The sequence below is a fragment of the Panthera tigris genome, chromosome E2 (genome assembly GCF_018350195.1).
Source record: "Panthera tigris isolate Pti1 chromosome E2, P.tigris_Pti1_mat1.1, whole genome shotgun sequence".
Classification (NCBI taxonomy): Eukaryota; Metazoa; Chordata; class Mammalia; order Carnivora; family Felidae; genus Panthera; species Panthera tigris.
This window is the reverse complement of record NC_056674.1, coordinates 32,749,644-32,771,116: the sequence shown is the minus strand read 5'-3', so window position 1 is coordinate 32,771,116 and position 21,473 is coordinate 32,749,644. Positions and strand designations below refer to the sequence as shown.

Genomic DNA, 21,473 nt, shown 5'->3' with positions numbered 1-21,473 from the left:
ATGTGAGGCCCCAGAAGATCCAGAACTCCGAAGCATCTAGCTACTATGTTCGTATCTGTGTACCTCAGGAGGTGTGGCATGGCAATATAAAAGAAGGCATGGATAATTCTAAGCCAGGTTGACTGAGTGCACTGTTTCTTACACATGAACTACTCGTCTCGACAGGAACGCTGAGGCCGAAGTGGGGAGAAGGAGATTCTGAGAACTGCAAAGAGGCCCCTACGATTATAACCCCAGGGTCTTAGAAGCACTTGGGCGGCACAAAGTCTTCAAGCGATGAATTCCCAGATAAAGCGTGAACTGGTAACAATAGAGCTAGTGTGGTACTTCGCACTTGAACAAATGGTGTTCGGCATCACCAAGAGCGTAAGCTTTACCTGTGACCGAGTATCTACATTTCGACCATGAGGAATTCCTCTAGGGCAAGGATTGCTTTCTCTGTGCGGCACTGTGTTTCCAGTGCTTAGCGCACATAGGTAGGCACTAAAAACAATACTGCTTTTTCTCCTTGACTCTCACCTACTTTGAGTTCACTTTAAAAACTAAAGCGCCTGGTGGCTCAGATGGCGAAGGTCTGACTCTGGATTTCAGCTCAGGTCACGATCCCACGGTTCATGAGATCAAGCCCCACGTCGGGCTACGTGCTGACAGTGTGGAACCTGCTTGGGATTCTCTCTCTCCCTCTCCCCCTTGCACGCTCTCTCTCTCTAAAAAATAAATAAGTAAAAACTTTAAAAACAAATAAATAGAACTGAAGTCAGTGCTCTTCACTGGGGCTCCACGGATGAGCTTGGGGAAAGGGGAGGCCGTGAAGCCCCTGAAACGGTGTGCAGTGTGTGTGTGTGCATTTTTCTAGGAAAGAAAATTGCAACTTTTGCCTGCTTCTGGAAGCAACCAGGACTCAAAGGATCAAGAGTCACTTTTAGCATGCTGCTTTATCTTACTGCAGGGTGGGAACTAAAAGGAGAAGCAATTTAACTTCCCTTTCCCATCAGAGAAAATAGAAACAAAGATATTTCAAGACTTCCCTTAAGTAACACGGTTTATTCCGGAGACAAAAACTCAGGTCCTCTGACTTCCATTTTTGTCTGGTTATCTACAAAGGCGATTTCTTCCTTTTCTTGAATCAGTTTGTTTGAAAATAAGTTGACTTAAGAAAATGTATCATTTACATTTGATGAAAAGCACCCGTTTTATTTTTTTTTAATATGAAATTTATTGTCACATGGGTTTCCATACCCAGTGCTCATCCCAACAGGTGCCCTCCTCAATGCCCATCACCCACCCAACCCTCCCTCCCAACCCCCCCCCCCATCAACCCTCAGTTTGTTCTCACTTTTTAAGAGTCTCTTATGGTTTGGCTCCCTCCCTCTCTAACCTTTTTTCTTTTTCTCCTTCCCCTCCCCATGGTCTTCTGTTAAGTTTCTCAGGGTCCACATATGAGTGAAAACATATGGTATCTGTCTTTCTCTGTCTGACTTATTTCACTTAGCATCACACTCTCCAGTTCCATCCACATGACTACAAAGGGCCAGATTTCATTCTTTCTCATTGCCACATAATATTCCATTGTGTATATAAACCACAATTGCTTTATCCATTCATCAGTCGATGGACATTGAGGCTCTGTCATTTGGCTATCGTTGAAAGTGCTGAAAGCACCCATTTTAAATGTGCAGTTAAGGTGTTTTGACAAATGCATACACCAGGGTAACCACCACTGCCACAACCAGTATCTATGACATTTTCATCACCCCAGAAATTTTAGAGACGGTAGAGTTTTAAGTGACATCATTTTCTTCTTGGGCCAGCACCAGTTTACTTCCTTATGCACCATGGAGAGCTGCTGTTCATCAGCCTTAGAGGCCGAGCAGAGCAGCTTTCCAAACCGTAGATGCATTATTCAATATAGGCACATTTATTCCGCAGGTGGCTTTCTTGATGAAGCAACACAGGGCCTTGGATAGAAGTTTGGAAAAACGGACAGAAGAATGGTCTGTGGACACTGAAGACGTCATAGATTGTGTGCCTGGGCCTGTGCTTTTAAATTTATGTTGTCTCTCTATTGTGAGGCATCCAATTTTTATCTTTACCACCGAACCCTACGTAAAACACAGGTCAAGTATCAGAACTCATTTTTCGGAGGGACAAAGAGAAATATAAAGGACTCTTCACATTACCACTATTCACAAAACAAGGTAATGTTCTGGACCTCTTCTCCAGGAGTGGTCTTGGCTGACAAAAAGAAGCAGACCCTTGATAAAGGATGTTAAAGCAGACCTTGCTAATCAGACACATGAGAAATTATATGTTAAATTTTCATCGTAGTAGTGTAAGGAGGGAAAAGCAGTGTGGAAATCATTCTTAGGTGTTTTATTATTGGATGAATAAAACGATACATTGTTAAGGTTCCAAATTAAAAAATAATAAGACTTGGAACTGGAAGGAACCTTAGAAATCATCCATTTGACTAATTCAGTTTTACTAATAAAAAAACAAATTCATTTTTACTAATAAAAAAAATTGGGAGATTTTGACGTTTAAAAATGTAGATGGCATAATTTCACATGATTTTTAAAAATCACTGAGTATTCTTTTCTCTTTTTAAAAAATATTTATTTATTTATTTATTTATTTATTTATTTATTTATTTTGAGAGAGAAAGAGAGAGAGAGAGAGAGTGCGAGCAGGGGATAGGCAGAGAGAGAATCCCAAGCAGGCTCTGCACCGACGTGGGGCTCTATCCCGCTTCACTTGACATCACAGAACTTGCTATTATCATCAACTACAATTAAAATTTAGGTAACTGGATTCCGAATCATTCAAATTAAAGCAAGTAGTTTAATAAAATAGATTCCAAAAACAAATAATAAAAAAGTATACGATGAGGGACACTCCTTTCATTTTTTAATTTCAAATCAGTTCCGGGGTAAAGGTTAACCCTCAAATCTGTGGGGTTAATTCTTTAAAAACCTATTGAACTTCTCTGGAAAAATTATACACTTAAAAAAAAAATCTAGGGTTGAGAATATTTCAGGGCCACATTTCGAAGGAGGAGACCAGCTTTCTGGAAGGAGACCCTGATCCCTCCATAATCTGTCCTAATCTGGAGGCCAGGACAGCCCCGAGTAGGAACCACGGATTTGTGCGGATCACTGCAAAAAGAAGGGGTGACCAAGCCTGGACGAAGCTCCAGACGGTGGGCCCCGTCCCTTCCCTGGTGGTCAGCAGGATCAGAAGAGCATGGAAGTGAGGGCTGACGGTCACCGTGACCTCACGGCACCCCAGCGCCCTGCCAGTCCCACCGTCACTCGACACTAGCTTCTAGGACCAGAGGGAAGTTCCAAACCACATGTTCAAACACGGCCCATTTAAAATTGCAGAAGGGACAAATGGTGATTTTCCTGCATCTGATTCTCAGGTATCCGTTCCCTAAAGCTTTTCATAGTTGGATTCGTTCAACATTTTTATTTCTACAGAAGCAGGTATGTTTAACAACATTTGAAGTCCAGCAACATTTAAGGATATGGGTGTCAATACATTTTGAAATGGCAAACCCCCAAGGACAGGACTATATTCTCTTTGGTATGTTATCATGTGTACCACCCCTGAAGGTGAGAGATCGTCAATACCATCAAAATAATTTAGAAATGCTTCCATAAAAACAGAACTTACTATGCAGCAGTCAACAGAAAAAGGCCTTGAGTCCTTGAAGATACTCTACAAATCCAAAGGAGTTCTATTATTAAAATACAGTAAATTCTCAGTTTCCCAGAGGATTCTGGGGAGAGGCATTCTGTTGGCTCAAATATTCTTATTAAGAGCGTATTTCTACCCACATATGTAATTGTATTACCAATTTTCCAGGAATTAAATTGCATTAATCCACTTAGCATTAAATGCAGACACTTTTAAGAAGTGATTCTAAAAGCACCTCAAGATCAATAAACATGTTAAATATCAGGACCCTGCAGGTGCATCTGTGAATATTTGTTAAGGCCCCACTATGGGTTAGTTGCGCAATATTACTGATGGAATTTCTGACTTAAAAAAACAGTTTTTAAAAACACAAGCACTACTACTCAAAAGATATTTTAAGTGACCTTTAAGATGATGTATACATTTTGAACATTCTCAGAGGTTTGCTTTCCTTAGGTACAGAGCGTGTTGTTCTTTTTCCTGCTGTTACAGGTTACAGAATCCAATGATTATATCAAGATAAAGATGTTTTTCAAAATCAAGTGGCAGATTTTGAAATTAAAAAGTGTAGATGGTACAATTTCACTTGCTTTTTTAAAATCGCCAAGTATTCTTTTCTCTTTTTAAAAAACATTTATTGATTTATTTAGTTTGAGAGAGAGAGAGAGAGAGTGTGTGTGAGCAGGGGAGGGGCAGAAAGAGGGAGAGAGAATACTAAGCAGGCTCTGCACTGTCAATGCAAAGCCTGACTCGGGGCTCTGTCCCACAAACCATGAGATCATGACCTGAGCTGGAATCAAGAAATCAGATGTTTAGCCGAGCCACGCAGGCGCCCCACTGGGTATTATTTTCAACTTAAAACATCGATCGTATAGCTTAATGTTAGAAATTGAAAAACAATGGGATGAAATGATATGAATCAAAGACCTCTGTCTACATGTAGTCTTCCATGTAGAAATGGTAAATTTAAAAAAGTGTATCACATATATACTCCCTCTTACATTGAAAATGTGCCTTTAGGGGTTCCTGAGTGGCTCAGTAGGTTGAGCACCCGACTTCCGCTCAGGTCATGACCTCACAGTCTGTGAATTCAAGCCCTGTATCGGGCTCTGTGCTGATGGCTCAAAGTCTGGACCCTGCTTCGGATTCTGCGACTCCCTCTCTCTGCCCCTCCCCCCATTCATGCTCTGTCTCTCTCTCTCTCTCTCTCTCAAAATAAATAAACATTAAGAAAAAAGAACATTTGGGGCACCTGGGTGGCTCAGTCGGTTGAGCGTCCGACTTCAGCTCAGGTCATGATCTCACAGTTCACGAGTTCGAGCCCCGCATCAGGCTCTGTGCTGACAGCTCGGAGCCTGGAGCCTGTTTCAGGTTCTGTGTCTCCCTCTCTCTCTGCCCCTTCCCTGCTCATGCTCTTTGTCTCTCTCTCTCTCAAAAATAAATAAACATAAAAAAACTAAAACATCAACTGTTGGATAAAAACTAAGAAATTCAGTTACTTGTGGCTATTGTTTCTGCACAATGCCAAAGTTTGGGGTACTTAAAAAAATCCAGAGCTTGGATTGGATTTTCCAATGTCTACTCTAGTGACTGGGGTTATCTGTACAAATGTTCTACAAATTCAGAAGAGAAGAGAAGAGAAATGTAAGTAACTGTGGGATGTTCTGCCCTGTGCAGTCAGGAAGAGAATCATAAGGGCAGATAATCCCTTGACCCGTGAGGAGCAAGAAAAATACTTAATACCGCCTCCCACTTGAGGTAACTGTCTTAACTTCCAAAAAATATTTAGAATTAAGCGAGGAAAAAAAAAGTGCAGTGCAGTTATGCTGCCCTTTCTACAACCATCACGCAGAAAGGTTAAATAATAAGCTTAACATTCTGAGACCTTAAAAGGCATCTTGGCGGCTTTCCCCTTTCTTGGCTATATTCCTACACTCATGCCTAACATCTGAATGGGCGGACTGTAAAATAGGGATCCTGACATTAACGTGTGGTTGCTGGCGGCAGCCTCATTCTGATATGACCATACCTGGTCTAAGCAGCACACCAGAGCAGGCTTAAGTTACAAAGCCCCCGGCGGAAGGTGGACGTGGCGGTCTCTGTGCTTGGTTCAGGGCAGGATTATACGCACGTGGTGGTGCATAAATATGATATGATGGTGATGATGGTGAGCAAAGAGGCCAAATGCCGACCTCTCCTAATTTCACCGGGGATTGCTCCCAGGTAGCCGCGGGCTGTTAACAGGGGAGTTACGTCGGGTCTATAGTTAAGCTCTCCTCTAAATGAGTCAACAGAGGAAGGAAGAATTTATCTTCAATCTCAGGAGGACCCTCCAAGGTAGCCTTGGAGAGAGGGGGAACGCATGAAAAGCCAGAGAAGCAGGAGGGGTAGAAGCCAATTAAACAGCAGGCGAGGGGACTGAGCGGTTGCCCATGCAGCCCCCGTAGCTGAGTCTACTGGATCCTGCCTGCCCCACCATAATCACCTGAATCAAAATGAAAGAGCCAAACCGAGGGCCACACGCAAGAAAGCACGGCTGCCCTGCCTGGCAACCGTGGATGCTTGCTGGAATCATCTGGGGGAGCTTTAAAAGTACTCATCTCTCCAGGGCGCCTGGGTGGCTCGGTCGGTTAAGGGTCCGACTTTAGCTCGGGTCATGGTTCATGGGTTCGAGCCTTGCTACGGGCTCTGTGCTGACAGCTCAGAGCCTGGAGCCTGCTTCGGATTCTGTCTCTCTCTCTCTTTCTCTGCCCCTTCCCCACTCGTGTTCTGTCTCTCTTTCTCCCTCAAAAATACATAAACATTTAAAAATAATAATAATAATAGTAATAATAATAATAATATTCATAATAAAAAACCTCGTCTCTGGGCCCTACCTCTAGAGATAGATTTTTCTCTAACTCATTTGGAAAGGGAGCCAGATATCAGTATCCGTGAAGAGTTCTCTCTGATTCTGAATTGCAGTCAGGGCTGCGAACTCAGCAATACTTATAAATCTTTACGTATCTCTATATCGCTTCATATTCCAAATAACTGACGGCAATAAGCTCTACTTTTTGTTTCGTTTTGTTTTTCTTTGCTTACTTCTCTTCCATCTGCCGTTTTCTAAGAGGAGCAAAACAAATATTCCTAGCTCTGAGGCAGGGCAAGACGTGACAAGAGCCAGCCAACATGAACGTGGCATGCCTGATTTTGCATACGTGCGTGTAAGAATGATTAAGAGTGACATTTCGGATTACAGGTCCGCCCTTCATTCTCCAATGCCCTGACCCTCTTTACAAATACATCAAAGCAAGGTTGTCGCATGCTTATTTTACTAGAGAAACAGGAATAAAAGAATTCTGGAATGTTAGAGAGCTACATGTATCTACCCCCCTCCTGTGAAACTGCTTCTTTCCTCATTTCTGAACCTGCTCCTATACAGTTAAATAGGTTTCCAGGAATTCATCTTTTTTTTTTCTTACATAATGTAAAGAGCAGATGTGAAATGAGAGGAAAACAGATTTTGAACTTTCCTCCTCCTCACCTTTTTAAAGGGAAAACAGATCTCTGGAGGGCTTTTTTGATTTGTTCCAGGAGTTTTTCAAAATTTCACTCTCAATAACAACAAATTTCCTGCTCCTTGGAACTCACTCGCCAAATAAGCGACGGCCCGTTAAAATCTACTCCGCTGGGGCCCTGCCCCGCCCCGCCCCACAGCACACATGCATATGTCCATATATGTCCGCTACCTCAAAAAGCTGACATACAAACCACTCAGAACATCCTTCATAAAAAAAAAGAAAATCTGTTTTAATGAGGCTGTTTAAAGGGCCGCCCCAGTTCAGAAGCATCCAGGCCGGTGCAAGAGCTCGCAGGAAATGACAGCTGTTGGGCAGGGTATCAGCCTCCGTGCAGGCGGCGCGGCTAGGCTCTTGGCGGTCCCGTCCTCCGGGAGGGCGCTGGCTTCTCGCTGCCCGCTTCAGGAATACATGGTCAGCTGCAGCCATTCTTGGATGGACACCTGAACCAGGCCGCCTGCACCTCTATCCAGAGACTTGAAGGCACGGAACATGGCATCCAGGCGGACCAGGCAGCTGATGAAATTGTTGAAATCCATGCTTCCATCCTCGTCGGCGTACCGGCGGATGATCATCTGGTAAAGTTGCTCGTTTAGCTGGAAACCTGCTGCCTGGAGAGCCCCTCGCAGCTGAGAACTTCCCAGAGACCCAGAATGGTCCCTGTCATACTGCTTATAAACGCACTGCCATTTCTTGATGTTGTTCCAGAGGTACTTAAATTCTTCGAAGCCCAGCTTGCCGGTCGTGTCACTGTCCATCACAGACACGATGCTCCGGCAGGTGTCAAGACTAAAGCCGTCGGTCTTCAGGTCCTTGTGCTTAGAAAGGACTTTGTTGAGAATATTCATTAGGTCGGTGGCACCCACCTCCATGTCCGGCCCAGCCAGCTGTGCAAACTGTTGCCGAAACCGACGAACTTCCTCACTTTCGTTGGCCTCCACGTTGGTGAAATGCTGCTGAGTGGGAGGGGGTTCTGGGGTGTACTGAGCTGCGGCAGCCTCGCTGATGAAATTCACAATGCCTCCAACTATCCCGCCAATATTTCTTCCTCCTCCACCTCCTCCTCCTCTTCTCTGACCGCCTCCTCCAAGAAGGCCTCCAAGAGCTTCCCCAAGACCCCGATCAGCCCCTTCCAATAAAGCCTTTGCCAGAAACATGCTTTTGGTTTAACAAGCAAGTGTAAAAGCTGCTGATACCTTGCAGATGGCGTGGAGAGAGCTGAAATGGAGTCTCATTAGCTTATAGGTGGAAGAACTGGCTTTTCTGTACCTGCTAACAGGGCACCACGCCCCATGGTGCTATGTCTCCCCTCCTACTGAATACTTGATTTCCATTAGGTCCTAGCACCTGCCAGTTTTTACAGCACCTCAGTAAAATATTCGTAAGCTATTGTGTGCATGACGAATTACCAAAAATACTATTTTAAAATGTAATATATTAAAATACATGCTTCTATACATCATTGACTTCTCCACATCTGAAAGATGACCATGCATTTCCCCAACAGAAGCTAAATGACTCAAAGATGTCAAGCATGTCTTTCCTAAGGAAGATTTGTTGTTAGAGCAGAACAGAATTCTTGATCATCGGGAGGATAGTTCCCTAATCCCTCTCCTTTAGCAAAGATTCCCCAAGTCCAGTGTTCCCAAGAAAAACTTGGAAGAGGGTAGGGGGATTAAGATGCAGGGTCCCTAGGTCCCATCCTCAGAGATTCTGATTCTGTAGCCTGCTGTCGGGCTCATGATGTACATTTTTGGAGTCTTTTCTGAAGTGTGACAGGCATATGTAGAGCTCAGAGAATTTCACACACTGTGCACGCCCATATCTTCACAGCCAGATCAAGAGATAGAATATTACCACCCCCAGAGCCTCGTCCCTCCCAAGGGTAACCACTATTCTGATGACGAACACCATCGATCAATTGCTGTACCTTAAATATATGGAGTCAAACAGTACACACCTCTTTGCGCCCTATTTTTAAAATTTGAATTAAATTTCTAAAAACTGTGGTGGAATACATATAACATAGAATTCACCATCCTGTTTTTAAGAGCTCAATTCCATGGCATGAGGCACCTTCATATTATCGTGCGACCATCACCACCATCCATCTCCAGAAAACTTTTCATCTTCCCAAACTGAAGTTCTGTCCCCATTAAACACTAACTCCCTGTTCCTACCTCCTGCCAGGCCCCGACAACCACTATTCTTACTTTTTGTCTCCATGAACTTGACTGTTCTAGGGTACCTCGTGTAAGAGGAATCACATAGGATTTGTCCCTTTGTGACTAGCTTATTTCACCCAGCATGATGTGTTCAAGGTCCATCCGTGTGGTAGCATGTGTCAGAATTTATTTCCTTTTCAAAGCTAAACAACATTCCACTGTATGTACGGAACACATTTTGTTTATCCACTCGTCTGTTGGGAAGCAACAAAAAGGTTGCTTCCACTTTTTGGCTTTTGTGAATAATGCTACGAATGTGGGTGGACACATATTTCTTCAAGTTCCTGCCTTCAGTTCTTTTGGAATATATACCCAGAAGCAGAACTGTCGGGTCATATGGTAACTCGGTGTCTAATTTTTTGAAGAACCTCCATACTCTTTTCCACAACACTCCTTCCTGCCCTCCCTTCCTCCAGCCATCCTGACGGGTGGCAGTCGTAATGAGTATGAGGTGCTAACATCTCATTACAGTTTTGATGTGCGTTTCCCTAATGATAATAGACTGTCCTCTCATTTCTGATCTTGGGTCTGGCTTTTGTTGCATTTGGGAGATTTGGTTTGATTTTTTTCAATGAGTATCCAAAGTCAGTCTATGACGAGCAGTCCCGCACAATACTTTGAGAGACCCTATCTTTGATGCTAGCTAGAGAGGGAAGGCACCAGCCCGTCAGAAGTCTCTGGAAGGTCTACCAGTGAACTCTAGGAAAGGTGGCCAGGACATAATAACTAAACCATCACATTGCTTAGCATTTTGGAAATCAATTTCAAATCTGCAAAATGATGGTTAATACCATCTCTCCGCCTATTTCTTAATGACTCAGGGTCATTTGTTAGGTATCAGGACGTGGGCTCAGTGTTTAGGATCCAGAGGTGAATCCATCAGGACTGCTGTGCTCAAGGATCGAGGACGCCCCCCAAAAACTAGTTGTAATTATAACCTGACATCTATGTTCACATTTCTACTATTAATACTAAACTATTACATCTGCATATAGTATTCTTTGGTATTTAGGTATCACAGAATTCCTTTGAAAGACAAAATAGTCGCGATGAGTAAAGAAAAATTCAGAGAAGGTAGGCTACTGAGGAAAGGTATGGTGCTGTATTATCAAGCATGGTGGGTGCCCGAAAGGGGTGCAATGAATTCTGCCAAGGAGAGCACTTACCTACACACGAGGTAATGTGCAGGCCTGACTACAGGGCAAGCCAGAGTGCTTCAAACAGACGACGGATGTGAAGGGACAGCGTAGTAAAAATACAGAGGAGCTAACAGGATGCGTGGTCTTTAAGTGACAGACCAACGTGATGACAGTCCCTTGCCCGGCACGACAGGCCATAACGGCAGATCCACAGAACAGACTCAGGCTGGCAAGGGCTTTGAACCGCCAGGTGACAGTCTACCTCTCAGCGGGAGCTGCCGAAGCTCGTGTATAAAGTCGAAAGGAGATGAGATGTGAAATTACTTTGTAAGTTGTGCAATTCTAGAACTGAATTATGATTGTTCTAGCCAGTGTCAGGGAGAGAACAGTAGCTGGGGGACACTGCTCTGTTCAGGACATGGGAGCGATGTCTCCTTCTGCCACACCCAGTGGTTTGTGTAAAACACTCCCAACGACTGGTTTTATGACACAGCGACTCCAATAACTGGTCTCATGGGCACAATGAAATGGCCTCTGTGAACACCAAAGGCCGAATGTCTTCCCTAACCACACAGAAGAAAGCACCACAAAAGGACCATCTTCCTTATAGGGGATCACAGGGCCATCTGGCCTCGGACAGATTTGAATCCATTCACATGAGCTCCTCTCAGAGGAAATTACATGGGCTTTGTTTTTATAATATTGCAAATTAACCTGATAGCAGCCACCGCCACATAAAACACGCCTCCTCAGGCCCGGCTGAAGTGGTTTTCACTGAGGTTTAAATCCAATTCCCCTCCTTTACTTTCCATGAGGATGGAGGGCATTTGGCTACCAGTTTCTCATAAGCCATCCTGGAATAAAACACTGCTATTAGATTAACAGGCCTTTTCTTCTCTGGACTATTTAACCCCCTGAGGCTATTTATTAGAACATTAATAGTAACTTTGGTTGCTGTCTGTGGGAACTCTACTGTCCATATCTGGAGGAAGAAAGAGTAAGGGAAGAAGACACATCTGCTGGAAAATTTAGCCTCCATTTGAGGGGGAAACGCTACCAAACTCAAATCGTAAACAGTAATACGTGAATGCTATTAGCAACATTATTTGTAATGGCCCCAAAATAGAAACAACCTGAACGTGTACCAACCATTGGTGAATAACCCAAACGCAGTATATCCATACACTGGAGGGCTGTTTGGCAACAAAAGAGGACAAATACTGATCCATGCCGTGGCAAGGACGAACTGCAAAAAACATTACGCTAAGTGACAGAAGCCAGACACGTGAGACCATATACTGTATGATTCCAATGTATGGAGATGTCCAGAAAGGGCAAATCTGTAGAGACAGAAAGTCTTTCTCCTGGACTAGGTCTAGAATCATACTTTAGGACTCACAAGTCAGTAGTGGTTGCCTACGGCTGGGAGACAGCTGGTGACAGGAGCTAACACTTAATGCCACGAGGAGACACAGTGGAAATGTTCCCAAACTGATTTATGGTGATGGGTGCACAACTTGGCAAATTGACTCTAAAAATCACTGAATTGTAGGCTTGAAATGGGTGAATGGTATGATATGCAAAATAATGCCTCAAGAAAATTATATATACACACACATATATACATATACATATACATATACATATACATATACATATACATATACATATATACACATGTAGGGCCCAACTGTGTCTCAGTAAAACCAGCAAAACAGGCATCAGGCTAGATTTGGTCCATCAGCTGTAGTCTGCTGACCACTGCTCTATTTCCTAAGCTGATGAAAACAAAGCATGTTGGTAAGGTTTAAGGACTGGTTGAGAGACTGTAGTCAGTGCTTAGAGTGCCTACTATTAATTTGTAGGATATCCCACATTTGATTTAAAAAAAATACACACACACACACACACACACACACACACACATACATATATGACATACATAAAAAAGTCAACAGCGATGGTTTAAAGTAAAAAGAATACCGACGAGCAGTTCTAGTCTCAGTCCTGCAACTGACCAGCTCTGTAGCCCTGAGCACCATACTTCTTCTTTCTGGCTGGCGGCTTTCTGCGAAATGAGGAAGGTGGGCAGTTTGACAGGAAGGCCCTGCCAGCGCTAGAATTCTAGGAGTCTAGAGTTTCATGTGTCCTGCAGTGGTGACGGTGGTGTCGTTTCTACCTTGCATTTCCTTTCCTTCTCGTGCCCAAGTGTTTTTATGCTACATGTTGACTTCATCTTCCTTTGTCTTGGGTCTGGCTGCACCACTTTTAAGGACATACTTACCCTCACCTCCACTTTGACACACTGCTTTTCAGAAGTATTCCTGGTGGTGACCCACCAAGCATGGTGCTCCTCCTCCAAAGAGAATGCCGAGATGGGGCTGCTGAACCCAGGACATACAAGCTCCCACTTGCAGGGAATCCTTTCCATTGGAGGCGGGGCGGGGTGGGGGGTGCTTTCACCTAACTGCACCATGATCTGGACCAGACCTGCCTAATTTATTGATGAAGATGTCATGTTGGATGAAATCAAAAGCCTTTCTAGAGCCCATATAGATAATATCTATTCCTTCTTCTTTATCATCTTGGACCGTCACTCTGTCATAGGAGGAAATTAAATTGGTCGGACGCAATTTGCTCTTTACAAAGCTCTGTTCTTTACTTCCTGATGCTCACAGAGGAGGCCAGCAATTGCTCGCTTGTGCTAATAAAAAAAGCTAAGCTTTAACTCATGCAGCCTCCCTTCTGTTTCTTCTGAGCACCTCCTAGGTATACTTGCATTGAGGAGCCAAAAATAAAGTGTATAATTCTCACGCTTGAGTGGATATTCCTAACGGAACAACACTCAGTGAGAGAAAATACTATAATGGATTGAATGGAGCAGCTCAGTCAACCTGAGACGTGAAGAAGGAAATGGTCAGACATACAGGACCACCAAACATTTAGGACGACTTGTATGACTGCACAGGAAGAAGGTTATGGCCTTTTTCTGTTAATTGTGTCATATACGCTATAGGTACATTTCGTATAACAAATCCTGATTAACTGAGATTTAGAATCAACAGGAGTTGTTTAGAATCAACAGGAACTCTGAGAAACTACATTACAAATCAAACCAGAACTGGAAATTTAAAGGATAGAAGACTTCACTGTTGGTGAGTGTTCACCTCTACCACTGTAGAGAGAAAGCAGCCACAGGCAATCCATAGACGGATGGGCACGGCTGTGTCTCAATAAAACTTTATTAAACAAAACAGGCATCAGGCTGGATTTGGTCCATCGGCTGTAGTCTGCTGACTACTGCTCTATTTCCTAAGCTGATGAAAACAAAGCATGTTGGTAAGGTCTAAGGACTGATTGAGAGACTGGAGTCCGTCCTTAGAGTGCCCAATATTAATTTGTAGGATGCCCCACATTTGATTTAAAAGCGATCACTCTGAATCCTTATTCTCATCTCCTCTGTCTGCCTTTTGCTGATACCCTCCCTTGGTGCTACTCGTGTTATTTGTCTTTAGAGATGAGAGAGACTGATTTCGAATTCCTCAGCTATAGATAGTCCAACATGAGCTCATTATCTGTTTTACCAACAACATTGCCTAACAGACCACCACCTGCTAAAATTTAGGTAGGTGGTGATTCTTTCAATTCGGTAAAAAAGTTTTGAAAACCGTCGTGATTTTTTCCCCTTTCTGTCCGCCTTCTAACTGGTACTTAGTTCTTCTGGCATTCACTATGTCCTTTGTTGAAATATTAGACAGGAAAAGCGTGTGTGCACTTCAGCTCTTTGACACTCCGGCATTTTTGGCTATTGTAAGCTTCTGTAGATCTTTTATTGCCGTTTCACATTATGTGGAATGAATGCGTTCCTTTATCCCGAGTTCTTTCCTGTCTGCCCGGTTCTCGGTATTAGTGCCAGCGTTAAATCACGAGTGCCAACAATAACAAGCATCTCGGCTTGCCCCTTCCTGTCAGACAAGGTGGGGTGCTGCAGCCTGCGGGTTTTCTGCTCACGCTGAGAGTCAGGACCGGGCGCTTGCGCAGCTGACGTGACTGGCCGTAAATAGAGAAACCTTTCTGAGTAGGATGAGATGAACTTTTCTGTTCCGTTGTACAAGTTGCCCTGAAAGTTTGGGACCATATGCCCCGCAAAGCAAAAAGTATTTACCATCTGGCTCTTTACAGGGAAAGTCTGCTGACCCCTGACATACAGCTTCTGCCACCAGTGAGCTTGCATAGTATTGGAGTGATGGATGCCGACGACATACTAAGCTGAGCGTGTCACGAGATGCGGGGAGGAGACACCGGCCTCGCTACCAGTGAGAGGTAAAGGGCAGATGACATGGCACACTGTCAAGCTAGCAACGAAGGTGAGCTGTGCTGTGGGGGACGTGAGGACTCCGTCTCACAGGTACATCAGAGACTGCTGGTGAGGCGGCGGCACACGGGTCTGCTGGGGATTCCGCGCTGGAGGAAGACGAAATCGACAACTCCGAGACCCCTTTGTAACTGTAAACACGACGGCGTTCCAATGATTTCTGGTTGAGCCAGTGTGGTTTCCGAATCCCATTAAGTACACTTCAATCCCTTCAAGAGTGCTGGCAAAAAACCCCCCTAGTATTGAAAACGGGATTGTGAATATAAAAAATGCTGAGACACCACCATCGTCTCAGCCTTCGACTCTGACTCATCTGGACACCCGACTCATCGGAGGCAGAGTTCAGTGGGCATTCATAAAAATAAAGAAGCTAAATTCGACGCCAAGATGAAAAAGGTCTTTTCTATCTTTCAAAGAGATCAGACCTCTCCGAAGGAAATGATCCTAAACTAGGTAACTCTGGTGCGCTTTGGATCACGAATGCCATGCTTCTGTGGGACCTTACCTGCTGCCACATACATACCTGGGAGTCTGAAGGGACCTGTCAGAGTGTCAACAGGGGGCCGGACCAACAGTGTATTTTTTAGGGACGAAACTGAGACAAAACCATTATTACCAACGATAGCGTTACCAATGATAGCCAAAGTATAGAAAGAGCCCGAATGTCCATTGACTGACAAATGGATAAGGACGATGTGGTGTATCTATATGCAATGGAATGCTACTTGGTGAAATCTTGCCATTGGCAACAACACGGATGGAACCACAGTACATTATGCTAAGTGAAATAAGTCAGGCAGAGAAAGACAGATATTGCATGATTTCACTCACATGTGGAATTTAAGAAACACAACAGAATTTAAGAAACACGCAGTAGGGGAAGGGAAGGAAAAACAAAACAAGATAAAAACAGAGAGGGAGGCACACCATAAGAGATTCTTAAATACAGAGAACAAATTGGAGGTTGCTGGAGGGGAGGCGGGTGGGGGGATGGGCTAAGTGGGTAATGGGCATTAAGGAGGACACTTGTTGGGATGAATCACTGGGTTCTACTTCTGAAAGCAATACTACCCTGTATGTTAACGGACTTGAATTTCAATTAAAAAAAAAAAATTACAAAGTTTTTATAGACTAGCCAAGAATGCACATAGAAAGAGTAAGGGAATGTGGGGAGATAGGTCTCTTCCCCCATCCCCCAAATACCAACACAACCACATTAGACTCTGGGAGAGACTGAGAGAGGCTTCGGGCAGCTGTCTGCACTGCAAACATTTCCAGCTCCTGGAAGAGCCACAGGAACACCCCGCCCTTTCTCGTTCCCACCCTTCCTCCCCCTCCCCTCCTCCTCCCCCCCCCCCGCCCCCCCATGAAACATTGAGTTTAGCAAGATAAGCTACTCTGAGGGAAACAAACTATGGCGTTACTGAACTTCTTGTCTTTCCCCTGGAACATTCCCCAGCTAAATCGCTTAGAGAGACTGAGAAAACAAGCCTAGGGTGGGAGTAGCTCACCCGCACAGGGCGTGGCAACAATTGCATAATTCGCCTTCTCAAAACAAAGCAAATCTTCACAGGCACAGACAAGCGGATGTGTTAAAGACAAAAAAAAAAAAAAAAAAAAAAAAGGAAAGAAAGACAAAGACAGAAAGGGGAGAAAAGAAGGAAAGAGGAAAGGAAGGTCACGGGCGCTAGTCACTAACTCCCCAGACTATTTTGTCTACCTTTGGAGATCAAAAGGAAAGTGCTGGAGAGACCATCTCACTGTCTGCAGCGAAAGCCAAGTCGCACTATACAAAGAAGCGACAAACCCAGTTGTAAGTGATGTGTGAACCCGTGGAAGCAGTCCACGCGGGAATGTGATTGCCCAAACTGGCTGCCAACACTCACCAGTCTCCTAAGTGCCTGGAGCCCACTGTACCCTCTAGTTCAGAGGGAACCGGCTCACCGGGGGTTACTGTGACCCTTGTGCTGCTCCCTTCCCCACTTCCAACCTGCCCATACTTAACACTGTCAGAGAAACGACGGGGCGGCCGGCAGGGACTATCAGTGATCGACAGCCAGATCCTCATGATCTGTTGTCCTGACGACGGTCAGGTCACTGCTGGCGGTGACAGTTTGACACCTGAAGGGAGGGCCACCTCGACAGATATTGTGTCTAATTTTGATCAAATATCCCGATGAGCACAAGGTCTAAGATGCGCTCGAAACTTCCTCCTTGGTTCCTGCTTCACGGCGCTTCCCATCATCTCCCCATCTCCTGTCCTCATTTGTACATCCCTGCCATATTCTTTCCTGTCACCATGTTCATATTTATAGAAGCTTCATTTAAAATTACTTGCCTGGTATCTAGAGTCAAAGAGGAGGATGCGACACAAATCCCACAGAAAGACTTGTAACAGTCCAAGCGAGAAGTTCTTCTGTTTTCCCAACTTGCATGGGTGGAGCTGATGACTTACTTCTCCTTTCTCCTAAATCTTCATCATGCTTTCTAGTAGTGCCACGGCAGTGTCAGGGACAGGGAAAGATTGCTTGTGTGCCGCAAGCAAGCCAAGGAAAGGGCACTGGGCACTACCCAGAGAAGGTGGCTGAAGTGAGTCACGTTAAAGAATGATGAGTCTTAGAGATCACAGACTAGCTCATTAGGAACGTGCGTGTGCTCTGGGTAAAGGGAAAAAGAAGCCGTGTCCTGGTTGCTGTCATCAGGCTGTCATTTCCTCGTGAAGTATCTTTTCCCAGCGGTCAATAGAGAACGGGGACTTCCGGTGCCAGCCAGGAGGGACTAAGTCCAGTTGAGCCTCCCTCTCCTTCCAATTATAATTAGAAACTCTCATCAAAACACAGAAAGCAACTACCTCTGGACAAGACTCCACGGCAGGAGGGTTGGTGAGGAAAGCCACAGCGAAAGAACAAGGGGTGTAAGGAGCAAAGTTGTGGGAGACCGAAGGCAGTACGACGTCATCATTAAATTGTCGAAAGGGAAGAGCTAGCAACTCAGCTCTCTTCACCACGCAAATAGCCTTCAGGAATCCACGTAACATAAAGTCACTCTCAGATAAGGAATAACAAGACCACAGTCCTAGGTATGTACCCAGGTGAAACGAAAGCCTACATTCACACAAAAACCTATGCAGGAATATTCACAGTTTGTATTCTTAATGGCCCCAAATTGGAAACAAACCAAACCCTCCTCAGTTGGGGAGCGGATACGCCAAGAATGTTGCGTCCATACAATGGAATAGCACTCCGCAAGAAAGGGGAACAAATTACTGATACACACAACAGCACGGCTGAATTTCAGATGCATTATGCCAAAGGAGCCAGACTCAAAAGGATATGTACCCTTCGATTCCATCTATATGGCGTCTAGAAAGGGCAAAGCTGTAGGGTTGGAGTGACTGTTGGGGGTTAAGGGTAGGGCAAGGATTTGACTGTAAAAGAATAGCCCCAGGGGATACTTTTTTGCATCTGTGATATATCTTGAATGGAGTGGTAGTTATATGCCTCGATGCATTTATGAACCCTCGTAAAACTGTAACCAAGAGAGGAAACTTCACTGTCAATTTTATATGTTAAAAAACACATTAAAAATAGAGAACTTGAAACCTTCATACATTTTTCCTAAGGAGACTCCGTGACAATTCAGTTATCTGACTGCGTGTACTGACATATTCATAAGCAGAAAATTGTACCCCCAATACAATGGCTAACAGCCAAGCTTTAATTGAAGCCTTTGTCATAAAATGTTATTTGAAAAGAAAATCTACTCGGTGGTCACACATTTTGGGGGAAGTCCAAAACCTTCAGAACAGAACAGTACCACCCCTGTCATCAATGTATGAATTTTGACATAAATATTTAAGTTCCTGTCAGTTAAAGAGGCCTTGGCAATTTCCATATTACAAACACGGTTTTGTGTGGTCACAATCTTTACTTCTGACTTGGTGTTTAACATAAATAGATACTATCATAACTGTTGCAACACACACGTGCACGCACACACGCACATCATGATATTACTACTGCTCTCGTTTATTAAGGGGAACAAACAAAATCATGAAATTAAACCACACACTCGGCCTTGCTTCCTCTAACAGCGACCTGCCAAGTTCTTCTAATGCCGTACTGATTTATGCCCCGTGGAGACGGGCAGAGTATGAATGTTAGCAAGTTGAAGATCACGTTTTAACATACCCTGTCAAAGAGTGTGAAGAGTTGTCTCAAGACATCTGAAACAGGCAACTTTAAATACTCTGCAAATTCGTCAATTCCAATTCTTCCTCCTTTGGAACAACAGGCAATGGTTGCGTACTCGTCCAACTGCTTACGAATGCTATCCCAATCTAACCTAAGCAAACAAACAATCAGAGATGCGTGTTGTCAGCCCCTTACAATCCACAAGGACATTTTACGAACATTCGTTTGTCTGAGGGAAAAAATATTGTACATCGTTACATTTGAAAATGAAGATAAAATGGGTATTTTGGGATACTTATGGAACATGTATACAGGTTTCTGAGGGTTTTTTTTTTTTAATGTTTATTTATTTTTGAGAGAGAGAAAACAAGAGGGGGAAGGGCAGAGAGAGAGAGGGAGACAGAGAATCTGAAGCAGGCTCCGGGCTCCAAGCTGTCAGCACAGAGCCTGACACGGGGCTCGAGCCCACAAACCATGGGATAATCATCTGAGCCAAAGTCGGACGCTTAAACGACTAAGGCACCCAGGAGCCCCCCAGGCTTCTGAGCCTTTTAAAGGATATCGGTAAGACTAATTTCCCCCGAATATCTGTGCGAAAGAAAAGTAACTGAGAAGAGCAATGTGACAGAACAAGAAATGACTCATGAAAAGAAAATAAGAAATCGTATTGTAATCCAAATATTACTAATTAAGTCAAAAGTACTTATTGAGTTGTTAAAAAAAAAAAAATACCACTCTTAATTTCTAAGGAGCTTCCAGGCTGATAATGAACGCACATTTTACAAAATGTTGTGTCCGAGATTCATTAGATAGGACACACTTCCTCCGATATTAGTTATAAAAACACTAAAACACCAGAAAACGTACCGTAGCTTACAGCACATCTGCCTTTGTCTTGTACTATTAAACGGGTGACTTAACACATAACTGCTTTCTTCTGTATCCAATTTCAGTAACTATCTAAACTTTTCAAATGTATACGAATTTTGTAAATATAACATCAAAATGTGTTTGCTATCTAGAAGATATAAATAATACTTGATCTATTATCTTTAAATATTGACCTCTGGGGTGTCTGGGTGGCTCAGTCGGTTAAGTATCCGACTTTGGCTCAGGTCACGATCTTGTGGCTTGTGGGTTTCTGTGCTGACAGCTCAGAGCCTGGAGCCTGCTTCAGATTCTGGGTCTCCCTCTCTGTCTCTCACACTCTGTCCCTCTCTCTCAAAAATAAATAAGTATCAAAAAAATATTTAAAAAAATAAGTAAATATTGACCTTTAACACAATAACTGGTTTTGCAGCTCCCTCCTAAGGAGGATGCCAAGGCCAAGGGAATCAATACATTCTGCAAATCCCTAATAGGAGTGAAAACAGAGTGACTGGTAGTAAGTGGGAAACGAGGGGTGACAGCTTTCATAGCAGATGGTTCAAATGGGTTGTTCATAAAAGCACAAAGGGGTGTCTTGGCCTTAAAAAAAAAGTATGTACCCAGAAGAAAAAGGAGATTGAGGGTAAGTACTTAAAATTCAGTGATGGTCAGAATTGCTTCTCTACAAGTCAATTCATTTTCACACGAGAAGTTCTGACCGCCGCATGCCAGTCCCATCTAATTACGCCATCCTTGCAAAGGGCAGCGGGGTAGGCTGACTGCTCTGAGACCCTTCTGGGCGGAGGCAGATCTGTGCTGGTCCATATCCACTCTCTCTCAGTCTCCTCCTGTGACCAACACACATGTCTCTGAGTTAACTGTCCTCGAAAAAACACAACTGGATGAACTAAGCAGGAGATAAATTTACAACTCTGCCTTCCTTAATAAACACCATGGAGGTTCGAGAGCCGAGCATTAATGAAACCAGGGAAAATAAGCGTAGAGGAGTTCAGATCTCTTTGGGACACCTTTACAAAAGTGTAGCAATTTAAAGGTATACTTACTTCAATTTCCGGCTAATTTTGGTAAATTCCACCAGCCCAGCTTCCATGGGCAATGTTAGCTGTCCTGCTGAGATCATTAATCTGCAGTCTTCATAAGTGTGGTCTGTTACTGGAATTCCCAAAGCTCTAAACGGCATTTCAAAGCAAACAAATTCAATTTTTTTTTTTTTTTTAAGAAAGGTAATGATTTTTTCATTAGGCCTGAGCTGGTGAACGAACAACAGTAAACAGGGAAGTATTTACTACTTTTTAAACCAGTAGCTTTGGCTTATTATTGCAAAAGAGACGTATTTCTCTCCTTCCGCACAGACTTCCTGGTTGTTTTGTGTTTTAACTGTGACAATAGTTGAC

The 21,473-nt window shown here is 43.8% G+C and overlaps 2 protein-coding genes across 3 annotated transcripts in view; both read right to left on the bottom strand.

Moving 5' to 3' along the window:
- The window catches only part of LPCAT2 (lysophosphatidylcholine acyltransferase 2), a 69,035-nt gene that overhangs the window by 10,290 nt on the left and 37,272 nt on the right, over positions 1–21,473 (bottom strand). For both annotated transcript variants that reach the window (XM_042970598.1, XM_042970599.1), the window contains 2 exons: positions 21,123–21,248; positions 19,189–19,342 (listed from right to left, as the gene is read on the bottom strand). In XM_042970598.1, coding sequence (XP_042826532.1) covers positions 19,189–19,342; positions 21,123–21,248 — 280 coding nt within the window. The remainder of the gene's footprint in view (positions 1–19,188; positions 19,343–21,122; positions 21,249–21,473) is intronic.
- Positions 6,749–15,781, bottom strand: CAPNS2 (calpain small subunit 2). Its single transcript, XM_042970601.1, has one exon. It carries the CDS (start codon positions 8,414–8,416, stop codon positions 7,661–7,663), a length of 756 nt encoding a protein of 251 aa, XP_042826535.1. The 5' UTR covers positions 8,417–15,781; the 3' UTR covers positions 6,749–7,660.